General features: G+C 37.9%; 1 protein-coding gene across 3 annotated transcripts in view; it reads right to left on the bottom strand.

The window, feature by feature from the left end:
- The window catches only part of SUZ12 (SUZ12 polycomb repressive complex 2 subunit), a 37,335-nt gene extending 34,633 nt beyond the window's left edge, over positions 1-2,702 (bottom strand). For 2 of the 3 annotated variants that reach the window (XM_016152497.2, XM_016152498.2), the window contains exon 1: positions 2,186-2,702. In XM_016152497.2, coding sequence (XP_016007983.1) covers positions 2,186-2,462 — 277 coding nt within the window. In that variant the 5' untranslated portion in view covers positions 2,463-2,702. The remainder of the gene's footprint in view (positions 1-2,185) is intronic. The other variant, XM_016152499.2, reaches the window with a different exon arrangement.
- Positions 2,703-23,327: the final 20,625 nt, after the last annotated feature.

Here is a 23,327-nt window from a genome sequence, read left to right as displayed (position 1 = left end):
GCCCATGTTATAATTAATATAAACCAATCACTTGTTGTAGAAATCATGTACTAAATTATCTACATCACAAAAATTAATATGCACAATAAGATCAAAAGACATTAGATCTACGGCATACAGTCACGAAATTCATCTACATTTATTTTAAATTTAAGATGCTCTACAATCTTGTTCTTAAGCCTTGCATTTCTAAGGTAACTAGTTTTTAAACTAGTCTGTATGTAGAACTATAGTTACATTCATTTAATTTAGTTTATTTAAACTATTTAGAGCCCATCTCTTTCCAAAAAGTAGCTGAAATGAGGCAGCTGGATTCAGCAAAAGAACTACTTATTGATGCCCAATAACAAAATGAAATTTCCACTCTTTATTTGGTCTCTTTAAAAATTTGTAGTCAGCCAAAACGGAATAAAACTGTTTCCTTCGTGTCTTAATGCAAAAATGAGGAAAGTCAGTAACACTGAAAGAAATCTGAGACACAAATTGTAGTTAAATTTTTCAATAACTATTTCTAGTTATGGTTCAAGTTTTTAATCTATTTTGCTCACTGTAAATATTACAACATGTAAATAAATACTACCTCAACGCATATTTTCAAAGTAATAGATTCCATCTTTTTAATGCTGTTTAGTTAAAATGTTATAAATGACTTAAAGATAGAAAATACGATATCATCATATCAATTACATGAATGCCCTATTATCATCGCATTTCTTTAAAGCAGTATCAAAATGAACTAAATATGACTATATCACTATACATTGAAGCATTTAAACATCTCAGAAACTAAGGTCAATATTAGACCAGAATCAAGTTGTTTTGTGACTCAATCTAGTTCTTAATGACAGTTCACTTCTCCAAAGTAGACTCGACAGAAAGAAAAACAGCTAAAACTTTGTTGGAGGACTTGTCTTCTCATAGCATTTAGAAAGAATTTTTAAATATCCACTTAATCTTAGTGTTGTTCCAAATAAACTAAAAGGAAATATTTTAGAAGGGGTACAAGCATGTATGTTTACTGTCATTATTGTATTTCAGTTCTCTAGCATATTACCAATTTAAATTCTCTCCAGATTTTTGAAAATATATTAAGTAAAAGTAACAACGTGAATCTCTCTCAAGCAGGTTCAATACTCGTTTCAATAGAAACTGAAATTCCTTGTATTAGATTCCAATTAGAATTTCAGTAAGCACTAATGAGAGAATGAAAGAAGGGTATTAAACAATGTAATACGTATTTCCAAACACAGCTGATACCATTCCCTTAACATATGCCACGGAAAAATTTTAAATAAAGACATTCAGCGATAGAACCAAGTTTATTCAAGTTTCTGTAAGATATTTAATATTAAAGATCACCCAAATTAAAACATCCACACAAAAGCAAAAAGGAAATCAATCAAGACATAATATTCATTAAAAAACAGTTGAAATTATTTATAAATTCTATTGTTTGTTTCCAGACACCTTGCCTCGCTTTCCAAATTAACTAGTAGTTTTGTCCTCGAAACAAGACCTTAAAACCTAAGATTTCGAAATTAAGACAAGCACAACTGGGAGAGTTCCGAGATCATCTCAAGTTAACTAATATGCTTAATCACCACCTGTCTCAGTTTATGTATCCATGAAATGGGTGGATAGATTTGAAAGGCGTAAGATATCAAAAGGTGCCGTGTTAACATGCAGCACGTAATGCCAAAGCATTTCGGACTAATGACAATTTTGTCGATTTTACCGCATTCATCTCTTCACAGGATTAATTTTGCTCAAAACCTCCAACCGAAACCCTTGTACTTGTAGAGTACGAAAAGCATTAAAGAAACCAAAAACTAGTCTTGGGATCTCACTGCAGATCCGAGACTACAGACTTACAGTCCAGCTGTAACCTCCTCTTCTGAAAGAAGCCTCCTCTTAACGTGGGGCTCCCGCTGCCTAACCTCTTGTGCGAATCTTCGGGGAGTCAAGCACCTCACCTGGACCTCCCCCCATTTACCTCCCGCAAAGGCCCTAGACTTCGGGCCCTCTTGAGCTGTAATCCTTGAACGGGGAACAGCCCCCTCAATTTCTCCCTCCACTCCCAAATTAAGTCGACTCCCGGCGAGGAAGGGGGGGCAGCCTGAGTGTCCCGACCCCAGAATGCTGGAAGAGTGGGTATTCCTGCCCTCAAAGCCTCAAACACACTCACTCTCAAAGGCCTGGAGGAAAAGCTCGTGGTCAGCCTGGACGTGCTCCATTTTCGGCTTCTTCACCGGTAACACCGCAGCCCCCGCCGCTGCCGCCGCCGCGGAGGAGGAGGAGGAGGCCGAATAACTGCCGCCGCCTCCACAGCCCCCGCCGCCGGATTTGCCGCCCGACGCCGTCGCCGCCGCTACCGCCGCGGAACCCCCGAAGCCGCCTCCCCCGGACCCCGCGCTGGGCCCCGAGCCGCCCCCTCCCCCACCGCCGTGCTTCTGAGGCGCCATCGCGGTTCCTGCCTCCTCCCCCCGCCAGCTACCCGCCGGGCGGCCCCGGAGAGTAAGCGCCTGCAATACCAACCGCTCGCCCCAGCAGGCTCCGGCGGACCGAGGGGGGAAGGAGGAGAGAGGGGAGGAGAGGGGAAGGGAAGGGAGGAGGAGAGGAGGGAAGGAGGGAGGAAAAAAAGTGTCTCCTCCTGAGAGCCCCGCTCCGCTCGGGAGGCCGCTCACCCTAGCCCAGTCTGGCTCCGCCCACTTCCCCCGCCCGGCGCTCTGATTGGCCGGCGGGAGCGCGCGCCGCCCGGCCGCCCAGCCCGTTGGCCCGCGGATTCCCCCGTCAGTCACGCGGAGGCGCTTCTCGCGGAGGCGCGGCTTGGTTGGCCCGTGCGCGCTGCCGATCGCGGGCCCGGCCGCCTCTTTGAACTGAATTCGCGGGAAAATTAGGGGTCGAAGCGGCCTTCCTGCTGGCCCCGGTGCATTGTGGGGCAGAGAGGGACCCGGCGTACGGCTTAGGGAACCGTTTCTCGCCTTCCGAGCGTCGTCAGTCACCACCCCCAGGGGGGTACAGGACCCTTGAAGAGAGGCGGGCCTCTGAGGAATAAGGGGCAAGGGGCCTGTTAAATGAACTGAGATCCATTACCGATGAGTCTCTAACTTCACAGGAAAGGGCCTGCCTGGGGGTTGGTCAGGTCGCTTCTTCTGTGAGGGGCTCTCGGGGTGGGGATCGAGTCCCCTGTCCCTTCGTCACCACGTGCTTCAAGCCGCCTATGACCGAATCCCACCCAGTAAAGTCCTGGAGAAGACTGGGGGCAGCCTAAGGGATTGCGGCTGCTCTGCGACGCGACTGGGCTCCACCTAAGGGAGTGATTTATATGTAACAGGAATATACTATAAAATGAGGAAAACTTGTTTTCTGTAGGTGCTGTGAGGCTTCAGGATCGTTACTGAGAGAGGTTGTGGCTTCTCAGCACGTCAGAAGCAAAACCTAGATATTTGATTCACCGCCGCCACCACCCTAGACACCGTATGAGTCAGAGGGATAAACGGGATGATTTCTTAGAAGTACGCGCACCCTTCCTGAGAACCTATTGATTTTGCAATTCAAAAACTTGAGAGACTTTTGCGGATATTGCTTAAAAAGATGGATGCATAGGCCCGATTCAGTCTCTAATACAGATAGGTATGGAGTTGAGCTAATACTCAAAGATTTAAATTTCAGTTTCGGCAAGATGATCTCTAAGTATGTTCTTCCCAAAATCCCAATCTATAAACAACCATTTCATACTTTAAATTTTTCAAATGTCTGCTTCAGTATTTACAGTTACCTTCAAAACACTTTACAAAACTAGTGTCTTTGGAATGGTTATTTAAATATCTGTACTTTTTAAGTACAGCCCATATTTTTAGACAAAAAGTTCAGAATGCTCTTATTATACTATTCTGTTCTCTCTTTCCCCCCAACAAAAATGAGGCACTTTTTTTTTTTCAGATTTCTGAAAAAAAAGACTTATGGTTTAATGCCACCCCACAGAGGCTTGTGGGGTTTTTGATCTTGGTAAACTGCTTGACTTAAGCTTTACAGGGTTAGAAAATTAAGTTTCATCAATTCAGTCACAAGTCTGGAGAATTAAATCCACTAAGCAGATCACAAAATATCAAGTTAGAAACCAGAATGCTAGTTTATAACTGGCAAAATTACCAGTCTTCATCATTTATACAGGGTCTTCCCTTTTGGAGGGAGTGTGGAGGCAGGCACAGGTACAGTCAAAGAAAAAGACCAAGTTACAGGTTATCATAAACCTTTGATGAACAGAAAAATGGAGCAAAGGGAGTTGGGATGTTCTTAAAGAGTATTCTTTTAAGAACGAAGGCCATGGTAGTAGTCCAGGTTTCAGCATGGGCATGGTTTTAATGTACAGTAGCTAACCAGTACTTGTCATGAGAATCAAAGCCAAGCATGCTATGGGAAAGACATAGAAACAAATTCTCACTTTTTGTGTTCTTTAGAATGTATGTAGAACACTAAACCAAACAAACAAACAAAAACCCCGTTGCCTCAGACAAGTTATTGAGAGGTTGTCTCGGTTACACTACAGTCTTCCTAATCATATTTTGTTCTATAGGTGAAACGTTTACAGATCATCTCAGGATTTCACTTCTGTGGCCAGCTCGTTAATTTATTTCTAAGTTTAGCATGGCAACTGTTTTTGAGACTTGTGGCTCCAATTCACGAGTCCCCTACCTCACGCTGAATTTGAATTGCTTTCTAGGGTTTTGTTTGTTTTGGCCTTCATGCCATATCTAGAATTGGTAAACTCCTAAAGAGCAAAGGTGTTGTCCATTTCTTTTATATTTTTCTAGCACAGGACTAGATACGTGTTCAAGGAAAGGAGAACAGCAATTGTTTTAACCTTTACAGTTACCAATATGCTTTTACCTTTATTATCTCACTTTGTCAAATGATCCTATGAAACTGGAATTATTTTTATATTAGATGAGAAACTAGCCTCAGAGAGGTTAGGTGACTTGCTTATTTAGTAGCACAACTGTAACTTGAACCCAGGTTTTTAAACTTCAATTTCTATTCACTTTTGCAATCAGAATAAAGTCAACCTCAAGGTGACTGTTTTTGTTTGTTTTAGAAAATGAGGACCACCTAGCTTCTCTTACAAAAAAAAAATCTTATACTCCTTTCTATTGTGCACTCTTTCACTGGTGCCCCCACTTTGCCTTCCACAGGCTTCTGTGGTGGGATTTTTTTTACCTTCCTTGTGCCGTGGACCCCTTTGGCAATCCGATGAAGACTATGGACCCCTTGTTTTAAAAATGCACAAATATGAAATCAGATTATTAAGGAAACCAATTGTAATAAAATATCATTACCAAAATAGTAAAAGATAAAGTTGTGATACAGTAATTAATATAGGTGCTTCTTTTTGAATGTACAAAATAAGATCTAGCAGCAGGTCAGTCTGATAACATAATTTCAGAGTAATGATGGGGGCCAATGATATTTTGAGATACCTATAAGAACTGTAACATGATATGGAAGTATCTGTAATTTGGAAACAAAGCCTCAGGCACTGCTAACACTTCTGTGGTTTGTTGCCTATATTAATAGGTTAAGGAAATGCTAAATTTCATTTAGAGGTTAATTAAAATAAATATTTAATTTTTTTCTCATCTAAGTTCATGGGTTCTCTGAGTCAAACTCAAGTTAACAACCCCTGAGTTATAACACCAAGTCTTCTTCCTTCTACTTTGCTGTTAGCTCCTGGAGGCAGGGATAATGGGTGATTTGCCTTAGTAATTTGGGTGTCTGTCTATCACTGTGCCTAGCATAGAATAGGAGCTCATCCAATGAGTTTTGATTAACAAGGATGGACACCAGTGCATTAGTATAAATGATAATAATGACTGAGTGCTTACTATGTGCCAAGAGGTATTTTAAGTTTTTAACACTTTAACTCATTCAATTCACACACAACCTTCTGTGTAGGTAACTATTATTATCCCCATTTCATAGATGAAGAAATGAAGGCAAGACTTGTTAAGTAACTTGCACAATGTAAGTAATGTAGTTGATATTCTAACCCAGACAGTCTGTCTCCAGAGCCCTTACTCTTGACCATAATGCCATGAGACTAGATAGTTTTAGAGATGTAAGATATTGCATATATTGTTTCTAGGTCGAGAAAGATCAGTAAATATTGCCTTTGATAAGCTGGAATGAATAATCATCAGTACTGAATGTGTTTGCTGAAAAATAACCTAGATAAGAATTTTCCTTTTTATTTGTACAGTGCATTTCTGTCTTCGAACTACTGTCATCACCTTAACCTTAAGGTCTGACTATTAAAATAAGCCAACAAATGCTGTATCAGCAAAAAATGTTGAAATCTTGCTTTGAGAAAGCTAAAAAGTTATGTTGTTAAATTGTGAGAGAAATATAACCACATTTGATTTTAAAAAAGAAATGGCCTTCAAAGTAAAAATAGTGATAATCTCTCAAATAAAGGTTAATGTGAAGGAACAATTTTTAACTGTTCTAGCTGAAATTTAAAATAAAAAGTTTATACATTTTTGTTTCCTTTGTTTAGAAAAGAAAAACATGGGACCCATGGATCATTCACTGAGTATTATGGGGTTTTCATAATAAACCACTGATTTGTGTGTGTGTTTATCTAGAGTTAACTAGGTATAATAAGTGTGGTAGTAAGGCATGGTTAGAACCCCTGGGACAAGAAGAAACTTGACACTAATAACCTAAGGGAGGGAAAACCACCTGAGACAATTGGAAATACCTAAACCTGAATTTTAGAAGGCCTACATCTGGAGACAACTACTGTGCTCATTTTTTAAACTGTGGGACAAATGTTTTATGTTTAATTTTAAACAATATTGGAGGTGAATTGATATTTATTGAGTATCCTATCCATATAACAATTATAAACAGTAATGTTAATTATTATTGTTAACCTATCATACATGCATAACTCTCTCACCATCCCACAGCTTGTTAAGAGGATGAGTTGAGATTTGAACCAAATTACAGGGGACTCAAAATCTTATGTGTTTTCCAGTACAACAAATGTATCCAAACAGTCATCTTGGAAGCCCCAGAGTTTTAAGAAGCTACCTCAGGAAAACAGGCGAAGCTGCAATATGGTGAACTCTGCATCCCTGTTCACTTAGAACTGTTCTGCTTTGATTTGTTTAAAGATAATGGTTCTACTCGCTAAAATACACTCTGCTGCCTTCTCAAGTCTGATAATGATAAACAATGAGCTAAAATGGTACTAATAATGTATTCTGGGATAACCTCACCTCAAAATTTGACAGCATTAAAAACAAACCTATGCTAACAGTAATGAAAATTACTTTGTTTCATAGTAATGAAAAATAGATGAAAAAATCAGTCTCTGTGTATCTTGTGTATGTCTTGCCCAGAAAAAAAATTTAGTTATCTTTATGTGAACTTGATGTTATTATCTTTGTATGAACTTACTGTTTCCAAAATAAATGTTTCCTTCATTTTCTGAGGAAAAAAGAATATTACTAAGTCTCTATCCTTAATAAGTGATGTCAAAGTAACTAGGTATTACACCACTTCCATAAAATTGGATTTAAAGTTTATAAGCTCATCTTTATTTCACCTTTATAATTGCTGACTACTGTTAATTGGAAAAATTAAGAGATTCAGGCCTTTATTTTTAGCTAGTTGTTTTTACAAATATTCTTATTTTCATGATATGATTTTTGTTTGAAGGATATATTTAGCAATTACTGTTTAGAAATTAACTTATTATATGGAAACAAATTTTAGAGCTAGGGGAAACTTAAATAGTATCTAGCATATGCCTTTTTTATGCACCTGGGGAAACTGAGTTTCAGAGTTTAAGTAGTTTGCCAAGATGACATAGGAGATTAAGTATACATTGAGAGAGAAGTTGTAGTGTTGAACATTTACAGAAAAGTTGTCTCTTAGCTTATAAATTCAGTGTTCTTTAGACTGTTTCATGTATTTCATACCAAAAAAAAATACTTTCAGCCACCTTACTCTACTCAGGATTTTATTTCTGCTTGCACTCTATTCAGTGGAACTAGTTCCTAGAGGAACTTAGCTATTATTCCTGGTTGAACTATATTTTTTCTTCATACTATGGCTTCCTATCCCCTAACTTTAACCTATAGGAAGATTTTTCCCTTTGACCTGTAGCAATTCGAAATTTGCTGTGAAACCATTGCAAGGCATTGTCATTCCATATTCCCTGCAATCATTAGCACTCTAACAATTGGAGCATGGGAGATTCTAACAATAACTTATTCGTGGGACTAGTTTGAGAAAGTTTCTACTTTCATGGTTGGGCTGAATAAGAGAGATGTCCTTAAGAGATCACAGAATGATTTAGCAGCTGTTTTTGATAGAACAACAGGGCTTATATGTTGCCACTAAGATTGTTTGTACTCTATGTGCCTGGAAGAAATTCCTTGAGATTATAAAAGCATTCAACAATAGAATTCAGAATTCTGTAACCATTTTCTGTCACAGAGGCACTATAAAGAGAGAGAATGGAAGAGTGGGCTTTTACTTTATAGCAAGATAAGTTTCTGTACTTTCAGTGTATCAGGATCAAATTAACAAGAGAGGTCAGGGAATTTGTGGGGATTTTTCTGTGGGGATTTCTTCAGAGAGCACTCCTTAAAGAGCTTAAAGGGAGAGAAATGCTTCTGGCTCTATTTCAATTTTTAAAACCTACTTTTTCCTCAAGTTCTACTTTGCAACAAACTTAGGAGAAAGGACGTTATTCTGTGGATCTACACTTGGTTACTAATTCTCAGCACGAGTTTGAGAAAATTAAATTTCTCTGGTCTCAGTTTACTCAAATATAAAATTAAGGTTTGATTTAGACTAGTGATTTAACAGAATCGCTGGGTGTTGAGGGTGGGTCACGTGTTATTTAGAAAATCATATTCTACATTATAATTTCACTTTTGGAAAGCAAAAACAGTTATTTGTAGTTTTTACACTATAATCACTGAAAATAAAGTTCTTTATAAGTGAATATATAAAGAGATAGACAGTCTTCCATACATCAGTATTTTTAAAGCATATCTTTATAGAGCGAGATGAATGTCAGAGGTAAAAGAATAGGACTTTTTAAAAGAAATAAGAACGCAAGAGGAAAAAAAGATCAAGAAACACTGATCTAGGTTATTGTTAAAGTTATCTTTAATTCTAAGAAAAACATAAAATCACCTTCCAGTGTGCAATTCCAAAGTTAAATTCATACTAATATTCATTTTCTATATAATTATAAAGCTTGGGTTCCATTTTTGGTTGCTGAATGATCAATTTAAAAAAGCCAAATGGTGTTATCTTTTCTCCAATGGAGCAGAAAAAGGTTACAAATTCAGCTCAAAACATGTCAAATGATGTAAAGAGTGCCCAGGAAGAAGGTGAACTACACAACATTTAGGATGGGAAATAAAATTTAAAAGGAAAGTTTATATTTCACTTACCATGCAAGAATCTAAAAATTCTCTTTCACAAATTAAGACAAAAAGATCTGAAAAATACTGAGAATACAAAAATATCTGAGCACCCGCAAACAGGCATGTTAAAAAATAAAGATTTTTTGATGTTCTATAATTTATTCAACCAACTTTTTATTAACGTTGTGTTGCACTATGGTAAGAAGGGAGGAAAAAGCCTGTATAACTTTTGTTTTTAAGAATTTTTTGAGAGTTTTCTTAGGACCTAAAACAGTTAATTATTTTTAATGTACCAAGGATGTTTAAATAATATGTATATTTTATGTTGGATACAAAGTTAACTGTCCATTTATTATCCAGGATAACACATTACTTTTCATCCTCGTGTCTCCTTAGTTTCCTCTGGTCTGTGACCTGTGAGTTTCTCAGATTTTCCTTGTTTTCAATGACCTTGACAGTTTTAAAGAGTACCGGTCAGGTATTTTATGGAAGCTTCCTCAATTTGGGTTTTTCTGATGTTTTTCTAATAGTTGAGTTGGGTTATGTGTTTTGAGGAAGAAGTTTACAGCTATAAAATAAAATGCCATTCTCATCACATCATATCCAGGATACGTGCTATCTACATGATTATCATGGATAATGTTAACCTCAATCACCGGACTAGCTTAAGATTTTTCAGGCTTCTCCACTGTAAAACTACTCTTTTCTCTTGTTTCCACACCATACTCTTTGGAAGCAAGTCTCCAAGTGTAGCCCATACTCAGGCCTGGTGATGATGATAATGTGGTGAACTAAGTTCCATCTCCTTGATGGGGGAGCATGTATGTAAATTATTTTCAGTTTTTATGAATGGATTTTTCTCTTCTCCCTCCTTTATTTATTTGAACTTTCATTTGTGTCAGTATGAATTCATGGATATTTACTTGATTCTTTGGGCTATCTCCAATACTATGTTATTTATGTTATTCATGTTATTCTTCAAATTGTTCCTGCTTTGGCCATTAGGAGATCTTTAAGTTGGCTCCTCTGTCCCTTTGACATGGCACCATCATTGTGTTGTTTTTTTCTTTGAGCAATTCCTTACTTTCTTCTGTTACAAGAATTGCCAGCTTTATCTTGTGTAGTCCTTACCCTAGTCCTAGAACAGCCACTTCTTGAAGGAACCATGGTTCCTTTTATTATGATAAAATAAGAGAGAAACCAAGATGTGGGAGCTGGGTGTGCTCACTGCTTCTGATCTGTCATTGTTTCCAGGGCCTCTCAATGGACAGAGCTAGGGAATACGTGTATGTATCATAACACATGCATACATATAAATCTATAGTTATTTCTGTGTCTATCCATCTCTATATTAAGCTAAACATGAGTTTACACTAGTGTTTCTGACTCTAATATTTTCTTTCTTTTTTTTTTAATGAGACTAGTCATATCCTTTTCAATCCATTTTTTTCCTGAGCACTTATTTTAAAGGGCCTCAGTTAGTGATTTAACACAATTACTTATGTGTTCAACAAGTGCCACCATATTTTAGTGAGAAAGAATTGATTTTCTTTTCCCAGGAAACTTGAAATGTTAGGAAGGAGTGAGTTGACAACTAAATCTCTCAGTAAAAGGAAGGATGAAACTGCTCACTTCCCTTCTCAGCAAATGCTTTGAGAGAAAGAGGTAATGGGAGTTGCAAATGAATTAATTGATGGTCTACTTATCTATCAGTGATGCCTCCTCTTCACCAGCAGAGCTCACTGTCCAGACTGGGGACTAACTTCCTCTTTACTTAAATGTGAGTGCCCTTCATAAGGGGCACATTTCAGTTTTCTCACTCTAAGAGCTCCTAGAAAATTGTAATATTAATTATATCTTTATGATTCTAATTATGTTTCTTATATATGCAATTAAAGCAGAGTTTCTTTTTTCTTATCAGAAGCTACTTTTCATTTCTTAGAAATTTTAAAATTCACAAAGGTGTCTGCAAAAGAAGGGAGAGCAGAATATATTATGGATAAAGAAAATGAGTTCACCATAAAACTCTTAGAGTTGGGGAACTTGTTTTTATTCTGGACTAAATGTTTCCTGACATTGTGAATTCAGAAGTATTTCAGAGAGAAAGATGGCATATAACAAGAAGTTTGGAAAGCCATGATCTTGAAGACTTTTCAAGTGCCTAAGCTACTGACTCCTGCTTCAAATAACACTATGATAGAGCCCCTTGCAAAGTTAATAAATAGCCCTAATTCTCACATAAAGGCCTTGCAAAAGCAGAGTCCTTCCTACCTTCTTATTTAATGTCTTTCTATTCCTGGCCATCCTACTTGCTTTCCAGTCATATTAATTTCAGCATTATTCCATGAACACTTTCTTAATATGCTTAGAATGCCTTCCCTCATTCCCTCACCAAAGTTTTACACATTCATCACTTTAACTCAGATGTTTTCTCTGACATGAAAATATCCCCCCAATCTTCCCAGATAGAATAAATTACCCATAGTGCATGTGCTGTCTACCCTATTAGCTAATGTCTAATTCATCTGTGTATCTCTAAAGCCTATCATAGAATAGGCATTTGATAAATGTTTGTAGAACTAATTGACAACATAAAGCTGCTTTGGTGCTGCCTGGTGGACATCAGAGCTTCCTTCTAGGTAAATATTTAAAGTATTTAGAAGAAAAGATACACTGAAGTGGAAGCCAAGACACCTAGCCTTAGCAAAGTCACTTCAACTTTCTGGGCCTATTTATTTACACATTTAGAAGATTTTACTAGACCAGTTAATTCTCAGTCTGGAATAGGATTATAGCCTCAAATATTTTGGGTCAGAAAAATCTTCGTGATTCCCTGATAAGATGATTGCTAATCCTATGAAATAGGATTTCTGTGAAGCTTATGGGCTCAGTTATAACTTTCAGGTTTATTTTTATCCACTGCCATATATTCTATTATTTCCGTTTATATTTCACATTATTTCCATGACATTTCTTCTATTCATACTGTAAATATACCCCAGAAACTTAGCAGTGCATATCTTAATATCCCTACCTTTCTTTACATTAATAGCTCAAAGAAATCCTTTATTAGTTCAATCTAAAATTTTTTTAGTACATCTGCTTGACATGCAGAAGGTCTAGGAATCACATCCCAGAGGACCCTGAACAAGCCCGATGTCTGATCTTGGAAGCTAAAGGGTTAGGCCTGGTTAATACTTGGATGGGAGACCTCTTAGGAAGACTAGGGGCTGTATTTATAAAAATAATAATAAAAAACAAAATAAAACTTTTGCACTTAACTGAATGAACCAACAGTTTATTCTGAAAATATCTCCCGTAGCTTAAAAAAAAAAAATAGACTGAACGTCTTCGAAATGAACACTGTGCTTTACCTTTAGGTCTTGTGATGAGAAAAGCATATGTAATGCTTAATAAAACAAAAAACCCAACCTACTAGTAGACCTAAAAGACAAGGAAAGACATGCTGAGTTTTTCCTTGGCAGATTCCCTTAGGCAGAATTAGTAATTTGCTAGGCCTTTCTGTAGTGCATTCTTTTTTTTTTTCCGGTACTTAACACATTCAATAGAATGTATTTAAATTTTCTCCTGCTATTCCGTGAATACCTCATAGAAAAGAAATGTATATTATTTATCCTTGTATCCTCAGCCTCTTATTTAAGACTTGAACAATATCCGTTCGATAAACAAAAGGAAAGGTGGAATGTGAATTGAGGCTGGATTTTGAGGTTTTCAGTAGTCAGAGAAGTAATAATGAGCGTCACTCAGGGGAATGACTGTGATCAGAACTACATTTGGAAGATTATTCTTATTTAATTTTATTATATCAGAGACCATGATTTTTTATTTTGAAGAAGTAGTTTGCAGGAGTTTGCTCATACCAACTTGTTGAATGTTCAGGAATTTTGCAAGCCATTATGTTAAACAGTCATTATTAAAAAATAGATTATATAAAGTTACAATTAAATATGTTACAATAAAAACAAAAGTAATACTCAAAACTCATCACTTTCAAATAATTTTCCTATATTTTATTACTTATGATCTTGATATTATTTATTATATTTACATGGTAGAAATACTAGTACATACTACTGTACATCTCTTCCTGACTCTCCATTCAGTGATGTAATATTAGTAGCTTGCAATCAGCCATCGTGGAAATATTTACACTATGAAAATGGGCAAACACTACCAATCAAAGTTCCCCCTCTTTGGAGAGTTGGTTGTTAGACACTGACTAGCACTCCATCATTTAGAATGCAAACTGACAAAGGGGCGATGAAAAGTTTCCTAAATAGAGTCGAGGAAATTTGTAGACAGTAGAAAAAAGACAACAAGTAGAAGAGAAAAGATGACAGACCTATAACTATTTGGAGATTTCATTATAAAAATAACAAGAATGTGAGAAAGTAAGACCAGAGAAAATGGATGGAGATGGAGTACGGCAGAGTATTTGTGTGTGGAGGGGAGATATCTAAGAAGTAAGGCAAGGAAATAAAAAAGTAATGCAAGAAATATTCTAGAAATGACAGGAAAGAATTTCTAAATTGAAAGGACCTTACGTGTCCAGCACAATGAATGAAAAGATGCACATTGAGGTATATTATTGTGCATTTCCAAAACGTCAAAGACAATAACCAAGCTTCCAGAAACAATAATAAATATATGGTTATACACAAAAGTATATGGGTTATGTGTAAAAGTAAGAATTTCATTAGACTTCTCAGCAATAATATTACTGAAGACAATTGGCAGCTCTAAGGGAAAATGATTTCCAACCTAAAATTACAAACCCAACGACATGATCGCATCGGTCAAATGAGGAGGTCAAATAAAGATATTTTCAGACATACAAGATCTCAAAAAAAATTTACCTACTTTACACCCTTTCTCAGGAAGCTACTGGAAGATGTGCTGTATCAAAATGAGGAAGAAAAACAAAATAGGGAATCCAGGACATAGGGGACCCACACAAAGAAGTAAGGGAAATTCCCAGGATGATGATGATGAAGGGAAATCCCAGAACAACAGCTGTGCAGTTGGTTTAGTGAGCAATAGTTAAGATTGGAGTGGGAGGAATATTTCTAAGAAAAAAATAACAGATGTGTTACCTGATGTGTTTGAATGAACGGGGATTTACAGCTTTGGCAGAACATTTGGGGGAAAAAAATGATAGGTACATAGAATGCTTAATAAAGAATTAAGACAATAATTAACCCAAGGAAAAGGAATAAAGTCTGATAAGAAAGGAAATATGATCATAGTATATTACACAGAGCTACTGTGAAAAGTATTTTCAAATTCATAACGTAAATAAAAAATGGATTTAATCCACAGTTGTGATGACAGTTTGAAGGAAGATGGGGAAGGATGAATGAACATGCAGGGGAGGGGACTGAGTTGGACACCCTCAGCTTGGTAAAGGACAAAAAAGGGGGTCAGAAGGGGAACTTGAAGGGGGATTGGTGGAGCGGTCTCCTTGGAACAAGCTTGCGATATTGTGTTCCCTTTCCTAAGAGGAAGAGGCAGGGTGCGCTACACTCAAACCCGAGCCTTCGGACTTCGTTGCGCGAGCCGGGAAACCCGAAGCCCTGGCGCCGGGTCTGCCTCCCACAGGGAATACGTGCTGAGGAGGCGGACACCTTGCTTGGGGCAAAAGACTGTCGAGGTGGGCTGGGGCTGCTGGCGCCCAGCTGCCGCCGGCACGAGGCTGGAGGGGAGGTCAGCGCCCTCTCCGCAGTAGCCGCGGCAGCCCGGTCTTGGGGCGTCCTCTGCCGGCCCCAGAACCCTGGCTGCTCGGCTAAACCAGGACCCGCCTGACTCTCCCCCTCACTCCCCTCACTGCCACCCGGACCCCAGCCCTCAACCCCTGACCCCGGCCCCCGCCTCAGACCCCGGCCCTGGATCCCAGGCTCTGACCTTTGTCCCGACCTCAACCTTCTTCCCCAGTCCTCGCTTCCACCCCAACTCCGAACTTTGCCTGTGACCCCGAACCTCGCCCGGGACACCAACCCTCGCCCTCTGACTCTGACCCTTGCCTGCGACCCCGACCGCTGGCCCCTTCCCGGACCCAGCATCCTCACTCTCAGACCCTGACCGTAGCCTAGACCCCGACCTCCAGCCCGTGGGGTCTGGCCGGGCGGGGTCCCGGGTCCCGGCCTGGTGCTCTCTCAGCCCTGCGAGGCTAGTTATCGCAGCATGGAGACTGACGAAGAGTGAGCAAAGAGAGGGCCACCTGGGCAGTAAGGGTGACTTGGTGGACCGAGTAGAAAGGAATATAGGGAGGTGACGGTAGAGTGACGTTTTGGTTTTGTCATGGTTAAATTTGTGCAACACACTGGTCGTACCTGTCATTTAGAAATATGGCGGTTAAACAGTAGCTACCGCTTAAAAAGTTTCCCGTGGCTGAAAAGGAGAGTTAGAATAGGAGAGAGGGGACGAGTTGGATAGTGTGGAGTGCTGTCTTTCTTTACAAGTTTTAGAGAACTATTTGGCATTTTAAACTACTTAATTTAAAAAATAAAAAGAATCTTTTGTAACCCCAAAGCCTAAATTTCCCAGCAGTCCCCCTCCCACCCCCGCCCCCCTCGGCTCACTAGCTGTGTGATCTCGGGCAAGTCATCCCTTGGAATCTCAGATTGCTCATCTGTTAAATGAAGCTTCACTCATCTACAGAGCTGCTGTAAGGATTAGTGACAAGGTAGGTAAAAAGTATTTTGTCATAGCCTGTGATGGGCACAAACTAGTTGTTCAATGAACCTTATGAATGAAGTTATTTTAGGATGAATAAAGGGGTTTGTAGCCAAAAGCGGCCTCTCATCTACAATACCTGAGTACTGAAGGGCTGGAGTGGATGTGATCCAATTTGAATGTGGGTTTTTGAGCATACCAAAGCTGTAAAGGAGAGTGCAATAATAGAGCTGCTTGTGTGAACAACTTGAGGTCTTTTTAAATGTTAATTTGTACCTGGACAGCTCCCAGGTTATGGAGGCTTTGGGTGAGATGGGGAGAAAAGGGAGCAGGATTTGTGAAAGAGACAGAATATGGCCTATTTATTATGGGATCTTATTAGTGAACAGATAAGTTAAGGAGTGAAATTATTCACTTTACAAAAAGTGTTCTTCGCATGAAAGGCAGATCATGAGTCCCTTAAGGGAGAATCTTCTCTGGTATTTAAAAACAACAATTTATAAAATAAAAGCTGAGATGTTTCCAGTAGGCTGTGAGGTGTGAACATGAAGTTAAGATAAATTATTTTAATATCCCAAATTATCCTAAAAAGATGATGCAGCTGGGATTTGAACCAGAACTCAATTCTGAAGAAATGTCTTTCATTTTTTTCCTCTCTATTAAAATGTTTTATTTAAGTAGAAATTACAAAAATACTATGCCTGCATTATTCAACAATATAGCAAGGTATAAAATCCCTATTCCACTTCTCAATGTGTGAATGGTTGGGTGGGCAATCCTCCAAGCTTTTTATTTTTTATTTTTGCTCAAAACACACACTTAAAATATAGTATACAATAACTACTGTTCTGCAATTTGCCTTTTTTAGATTCAATAACATATAATCAGCCTATTTCCATACACACTTTCGTTTTCTTTAATAGTTGCATATTATAGCACTTCACTGATAGACAATTTAGGATCTTTCCAATCTTTTGCTATTATGAACATTGCTTCAGTGACCATCCTTATACACGTACGTTTGTGCACTTTTGCTAGTATATCTTTAGGATCGATTTGTATATGTTGCAATTGCAGGGACTTAAGACATGTATGTTTAAAATGTTGGTAGATACTGCCAAAATGTACTCAAAATAAAACTGGTGTCCTTAATCATTATGTTCCATTGTCCCTCAAGCAAAGGAACAAGTGCATTTAAAAATTGCTGACTATCTCTATTAGTGGCAGCTGTATGGACCCACAGGGAAGGCTACTTACTAATGGAGAAGAAAAAAAGAAAGATTGTAACTAAGACTTTGAAGCAAAAAGTCCTTTTCCTTAGGTACTTTGTGTTTACCCAAGCTAATGTTATTCACTGAAATGTAGCAGGGGAACTTTAGGTTTGTGGCTCTCTTGTGATTCATAAATTCTCACTATTTAAAAGAATATGGCATTTGAATTTCTAACAGTATATTACTTTTGTAATAAAATAAAGATTGTTAAAAGTGACCAAATTATCTATTGCTGTAAATCCAGAGTTTCAAATTTGTTTAAGCAAGGTACATTCACACTGTAAGTGGATTCTAGCTTGTTGTAGGAGTGTGACTTTAAGAAAAATCAAATGATTCAAAAGTGGACATTCCTCTCTGTGCTTGCTAATAAATGTTCAAAGCTCCAAGTGTCAATGGCCTATGGCTTTGAAAATATTTCAAATGTTTCATTTGTTAGAAAATATGACAATTCAATTCTACACTCTTCTACATGTGATAACAACTATATGAACCAAGAATGATATTTTAGTTAGGATCGAGGATCATAAAGAACAGAGACAATATCTTAAGGCATCTCTTGCAAATGGGCATTTTTGTAAATTGATACAGCAAGAAGGGGCACAGAACTTCAAGATAACTGGATTCAAAACAGTCCAATATGGGATTTCAATTGCCCAGGGTTTGTGGATCCTCATTCCAGGGTGCTCTTATGAATGCGATTCAGTGACTCCCCATTTTCTCTTAGGTACTATGTTGCTCTCCCAACCCCTTTACTCCGTATACCCTTTCTATATTTCCTAGTTTCTACTTACTCATAGTTTCTTCTTCCTTACACTTAGGCTTGTAACGCCCCTGTAACTCATGAATTCTCTTTGGTTTTAATTCTCATGTTTCCCTCATGTAATTCTGTTTTTCCTTCTTCAGAGTCTGAAGAGGGAAAGTTAAGTTATTTCAGTTCATCTTTTTATTCTGGGGTATATTATAGGTTTTTGGCCAGCCAATGGATTGGTTACCTTTGAGTCAGGATCTTACTCATGGTCTGATCAGTAATTTCAATTGTCCAGGGTCTGGTGGTAAGAAAAAAGTAGCTGTGGGTAGATCAGTTTTCTTTAGAAAGGGTTTTGAGCATATTAAACACTGTGACTCTTATAACAGGGGGTATGTATAATGTGGAGTTGTTTCTTTTAGTGAGTATTTAATGTTTTTTAATACTAAGTTCTAGAGACCTAAAAGATAAATGAAATGTTAGTTCTCTCTCCTGAAAGTCACAGTATCTTGAAGGGTAGATATATAGGTTAAAGAAATGTTACAATACAAACTAAGAAGTACAACTATATAAATATTCATTCATTTACTCAACAAATATATAATGAGCACTTGCTATGTGCCTAGCTCTTGAAGTTGAGCAACAAACAATTTCAGCTCAGTGGAGCTTATGATTCAGTGTATGCGTGGAGAAAGACAAATAAAAAACACTACTATAATACGTTAGATGGTGATCAGTGATATGGAGGAAAAAAGCAAGAATGTAAAATAAGGATTATCGAGGGTAGGGGCTACAATTTTAAATATGAGAGTGACATTTGAGAAAGATCTGAAAGAGGTGAGGGAATAAACCATGAATTTATAAGGAGAAGAGAATTACAGGGAGAGAGAATAACCAGTTCAAAGGCCCTGCATTTACCAAGTTAAGGGGGTACCTGGATCTCAATGTATCTAGAGCAGAGAAAACTAGGGAGAGAGGAAAGGAAGTAGCAGGGCACCAGATCGTATGGGGCTTTGTAGGCAACTGAAAGATTTTAGTTTTACTCTTTGTTAAGAAGTCACTGTAGGGCTTTAAGCAGAGCTGTTATGTGGTCTGACTTATATTTTAACAAACTAACTTTGGCTGATGTTAAGAATAGATACCTGCTAAGGATAGACTGAAGAAGGCCAGGGTGAAAGCAGGGAGACCAGTTGGAATCTATAGCAATAGTCCAGGTCAGAAATAATGGTGGCTTGCACAAGTATGATAGCAGTGGCAATGATGGGGAGAGGTCACATTCTTTCTATATTTTGTAGAATAGAGAGGATTGCTGATGAATTAGATATGGAGTCAGAGACAACTCCCAAGCTTTTGGCCTGAGAAACTGGAAGGATAAAATTGCCATCCACCAAGATGGAGAAGATTATAGCAAGAGCAGATTTTGAGGAAGAACATCAGCAGCTCAATTTTGGACATACTAATTTGACATGCCTGTATGAGTTCCAGGTGGATGTGTTGAATAGGCAACTGGATATACGGGCATGAGTCTGGAGTTTAGGGGACAGTTATGGAGTGGTGCTATAAATTTGGAAGTCATTTAGATCTGCACTATCCAATGTGGCAGCCACTAGCTACATGTGGCAATTTAAATTTAAATCAATTAAATTAAATTAAAAATTCAGTTTTTCACTTGTTTTAGCCACCTTGCAAGTACTGAATAGCCACTTGAGGCTTGAGGCCACTGTATTGGACAGCGAAGATATAGAACATTCCATCATCACAGAAAGTTCTTTTGGACACCACTGATAGATGTCATTTGATGTTACGGGCCTGGATAAGATCACCTAGAAAGTCAATTAGTGAGAGGGTTAAACAAGAGATTTGAAGACTAAGCCCTTTATATAAATGCATATAAGTACATGAAGGGGTGGTGATAGTGGGTGTAAAGGTCAGGCTTCCTCTCCTCCCCCAGCCCCCCTTATTTTCAAACTAAACTTGCCAAAGGGTTAAGGGGACAGAAGACATTCCAGGCACAGAAAATAGTGTGAATAAAATAGTATGGAATGGTTGAGGAACCATATGAAAGCTGGCATTTCTGGAGCAAGACCATATTATTTTTGTATAGTTAAGTCTGCGTACGCATACATATACACACACACACACAACTCCAAACTTCTTTTTTGCTTAAATAATTTTGGACTGAACATGCGGTGCTGAGGCTAATCAGTCCAGGTCTAATTGGAGGGCAGAATGAGAAGGGGAAGAATTTCCCTTGTCACTTGTAAATTGTGAATGAGAGTGGTGTGAGACTTAAATTTAGAGAAAAGGGTACTCCCTCACAACAGGTACTGCCTGTTTCAGTGATGAAAATTAAATGTGATAGTCATTTTCGATTTTTTGAAGCCTTGTTCAATGAAGACCTGAAAGATACTTAAGCAGGGATTGGGTTTCTATCTGGATTGGAGGCAAACTGGAAAAAAGTTGATGTAGCTAATCAGCTATGGCTTTGATGAATGCATTCATACACAAACAATCACCAGGCCCCATCCTGGAAGCCAATCATTTCAGAACATTCTTTTTCAAGATGTCAGTTTGTTTTAACAGTAGGTTGTTATCCCCAAACTACCATATTCCCTGGTTTCTTTTTCTTTCTTTCTTTCTTTCTTTCTTTCTTTCTTTCTTTCTTTCTTTCTTTCTTTCTTTCTTTCTTTCTTTCTGTTTGTTTGCAAAAAGCAATAACTAAGCCACAGGGAAAAAACCCACAAAAATGCTTTTTACCAATTAAAAGAAACTCTTTCCATTTATATGTGTTTAAACTGGAATAACCTAAAAGAGTTCTTAAAGATTTCATTAGAATAAAAAACACTTTTAAAAGTAGACTCTATTAGAATCTCACATTGTCATTCTATGCTCCTCCAGTTAAAGCCCATGTCATTATTTTCATTATACTTACCTCCTAATTTTCGGGGCTTATTAGCCTGGCTGTAAAAACTTGCTCCAGTTGAAATTTGGCAAGCTGACAAGGCTGCATGCCAGGAGTAATTTACTATCTAGTGTGGTTTGCAAAGTAAAAGAAGCTATATCTAATAGAAAAAGAAATGAAGTTTCTGGTTCCAAATATTTTAATGTGTGTAATGTATGTCACCTCAAACTTTTCAGCTTTTGTTGTTAGCATCGTGAGATAACATGAAAGGTTTGAAAAGTACAGATGCTTTGCATTCGCATCAAACGATGTTCTTAGGCATCAAAGACCAGTCTGTTTCTATCACTTCTGCTCTGACTTTGAAGTCTAACCAGAGCTCTCTGTGTGGGAGAAGCAGGCCGGGGACTTCAGCGACATAGGGGGATGGGATTCCAGGTGAATTATTATTGAAATTAGGTACCCCCCTTTACTAAATACTAGCAGTAATAAAAAGAAAAGATGAGCATTCCTTTCTCTGCTGTTTTTAACCACTGAACTGTCTGCGAACTTAATCTTCAGATATGTATGACCATGATTATTCATTCCAGGGAAAAGTTTAAGTTATTTCTAAGTTTACATTTAAGTACTTTGAAGGCAAGAATAGAAGTTTTAACTTGATTTGCAAACATCTGGTTATTGTTTATCTGTCAGACTCCCTAAGAGCTTGTCTCCAGACCCTAGAGATTGCCTGAGACTCCTCTTCACTATTTTCCAAACTGGCTCATGAGTACCACAATGGGGCCAAATGTTTCTACGACATGGGGTGAGCAGGGTACATCTTTCTGGGATTACTCTTATTTGACCATCTGGAAAAAATAACAATTTATATTAAAATGAATACTAATATGTTGTGGGCTAGAATGCAAAATTCTTTTGGAGAGGGAGAAGGCTTTTGTGTTTTAATATTTTGACCCCACCACACACATAAAGCTCTTGAAGAGAATGATATCCTCAAAGAAACGGTCTGGTCATTAATTTTTTTTTTTTTAAAGTATAACTTTTGTAAAGTGCACAAATCTTAAGTGTATACATCAGTGGGTGGAGTTTTACGAACGTGTACATACACCACTCAGATCAAGTAGAGAACATTTCCAGCACCCAGAATGCCCCCTTGTGCCCTATCCCAGTCATTACCTGCTTATTAATCTGCCACCTATGGCGAATTTTAAAGATTGAATAAAAGAAATGTAAAACTTTATGAGATGCACTTTAGAGTTCCAGACTCAAGAGCACTTTTCCTTTGGCCCTAAGGTTCCTTAACTAGAAGGTATGCTCATTTAAGGATTCAGAGACCCGGTGGGCATTATTGAAACATAATTTCTTCTGTATTGGGCTTTCTCTAGTAGGTGTTTTTTACTTCTTTGAGAGCTCCTTCTTAGGTTGACGTTTTAAAATATTTGTGTTAGAAGGAGGTTAGGTAATATATAAAGAACTTAGTAGAACAGTGCACCTAGTAGTTGGACACAATAAGTTCTTGATAAGTAGTAGGTATTATTATGAGTAGCAGAAGAGTCAAGAAGGCTTTGTCGTTATCATTATAATTCTTAGAGCAAGATTAACATAGAAGCTAACTTTGAAATGAGAGGAGAATATTTGTAGTTGTGTTGACTTAAAATTGTAGTTATCTATCAATTTGCTTTTAAATGGAAGATTACAATCAGGCTTGTTGACTCCCTTATACTTTAAGAAATATTATCAAGTGCCTTTTCTTATTGTCATGTAGTTATTAATTGAGTACTTATTATATTCTAGTCACTGTTCTAAGCTCCTAAGTATCTAGTGAACAAAATAATTGTACTCTCTGGTAGCATCCCCCTCTTGCTGTTAACACTGGTCCTAGAAAATTTCCAATTGCAAAGAAATTTTATTTTTGTGTTACATCCATGATTTCCTTCCACTTCCCTGGTGTCTTAAAGGTGAGGGAATCAAGAAATAATGAAGCTCATGCCAACCTTAGCCTCAATTCTGAGACCAGTAGGGTAAAATGTGAGAGGGTAAAAAAAAAAGGCACAGAGGTGGAACATGATTAATGGCTAAGCCTATTCCCCTTTCACAAATCACACTGAGGATCAAGGTACTAACGCGAATGTTGAAATAAACAAGTCTAGCCAGAACTCCTGCTTTGATTTTTTTTTATCATCTTCCAGGACTTAAAAATAACTGAGCCATGTAGTTATTATTTTAGGTTTAGTAATTTCACCACCGATGTTGCTTCTAAGGTGAGGTGT

Source organism: Rousettus aegyptiacus, unplaced genomic scaffold, assembly GCF_014176215.1.
Source record: "Rousettus aegyptiacus isolate mRouAeg1 unplaced genomic scaffold, mRouAeg1.p scaffold_m13_p_6, whole genome shotgun sequence".
Classification (NCBI taxonomy): Eukaryota; Metazoa; Chordata; class Mammalia; order Chiroptera; family Pteropodidae; genus Rousettus; species Rousettus aegyptiacus.
Note: the sequence above shows the minus strand (reverse complement) of the source record. Positions and strands in the feature narration are given on the sequence as shown.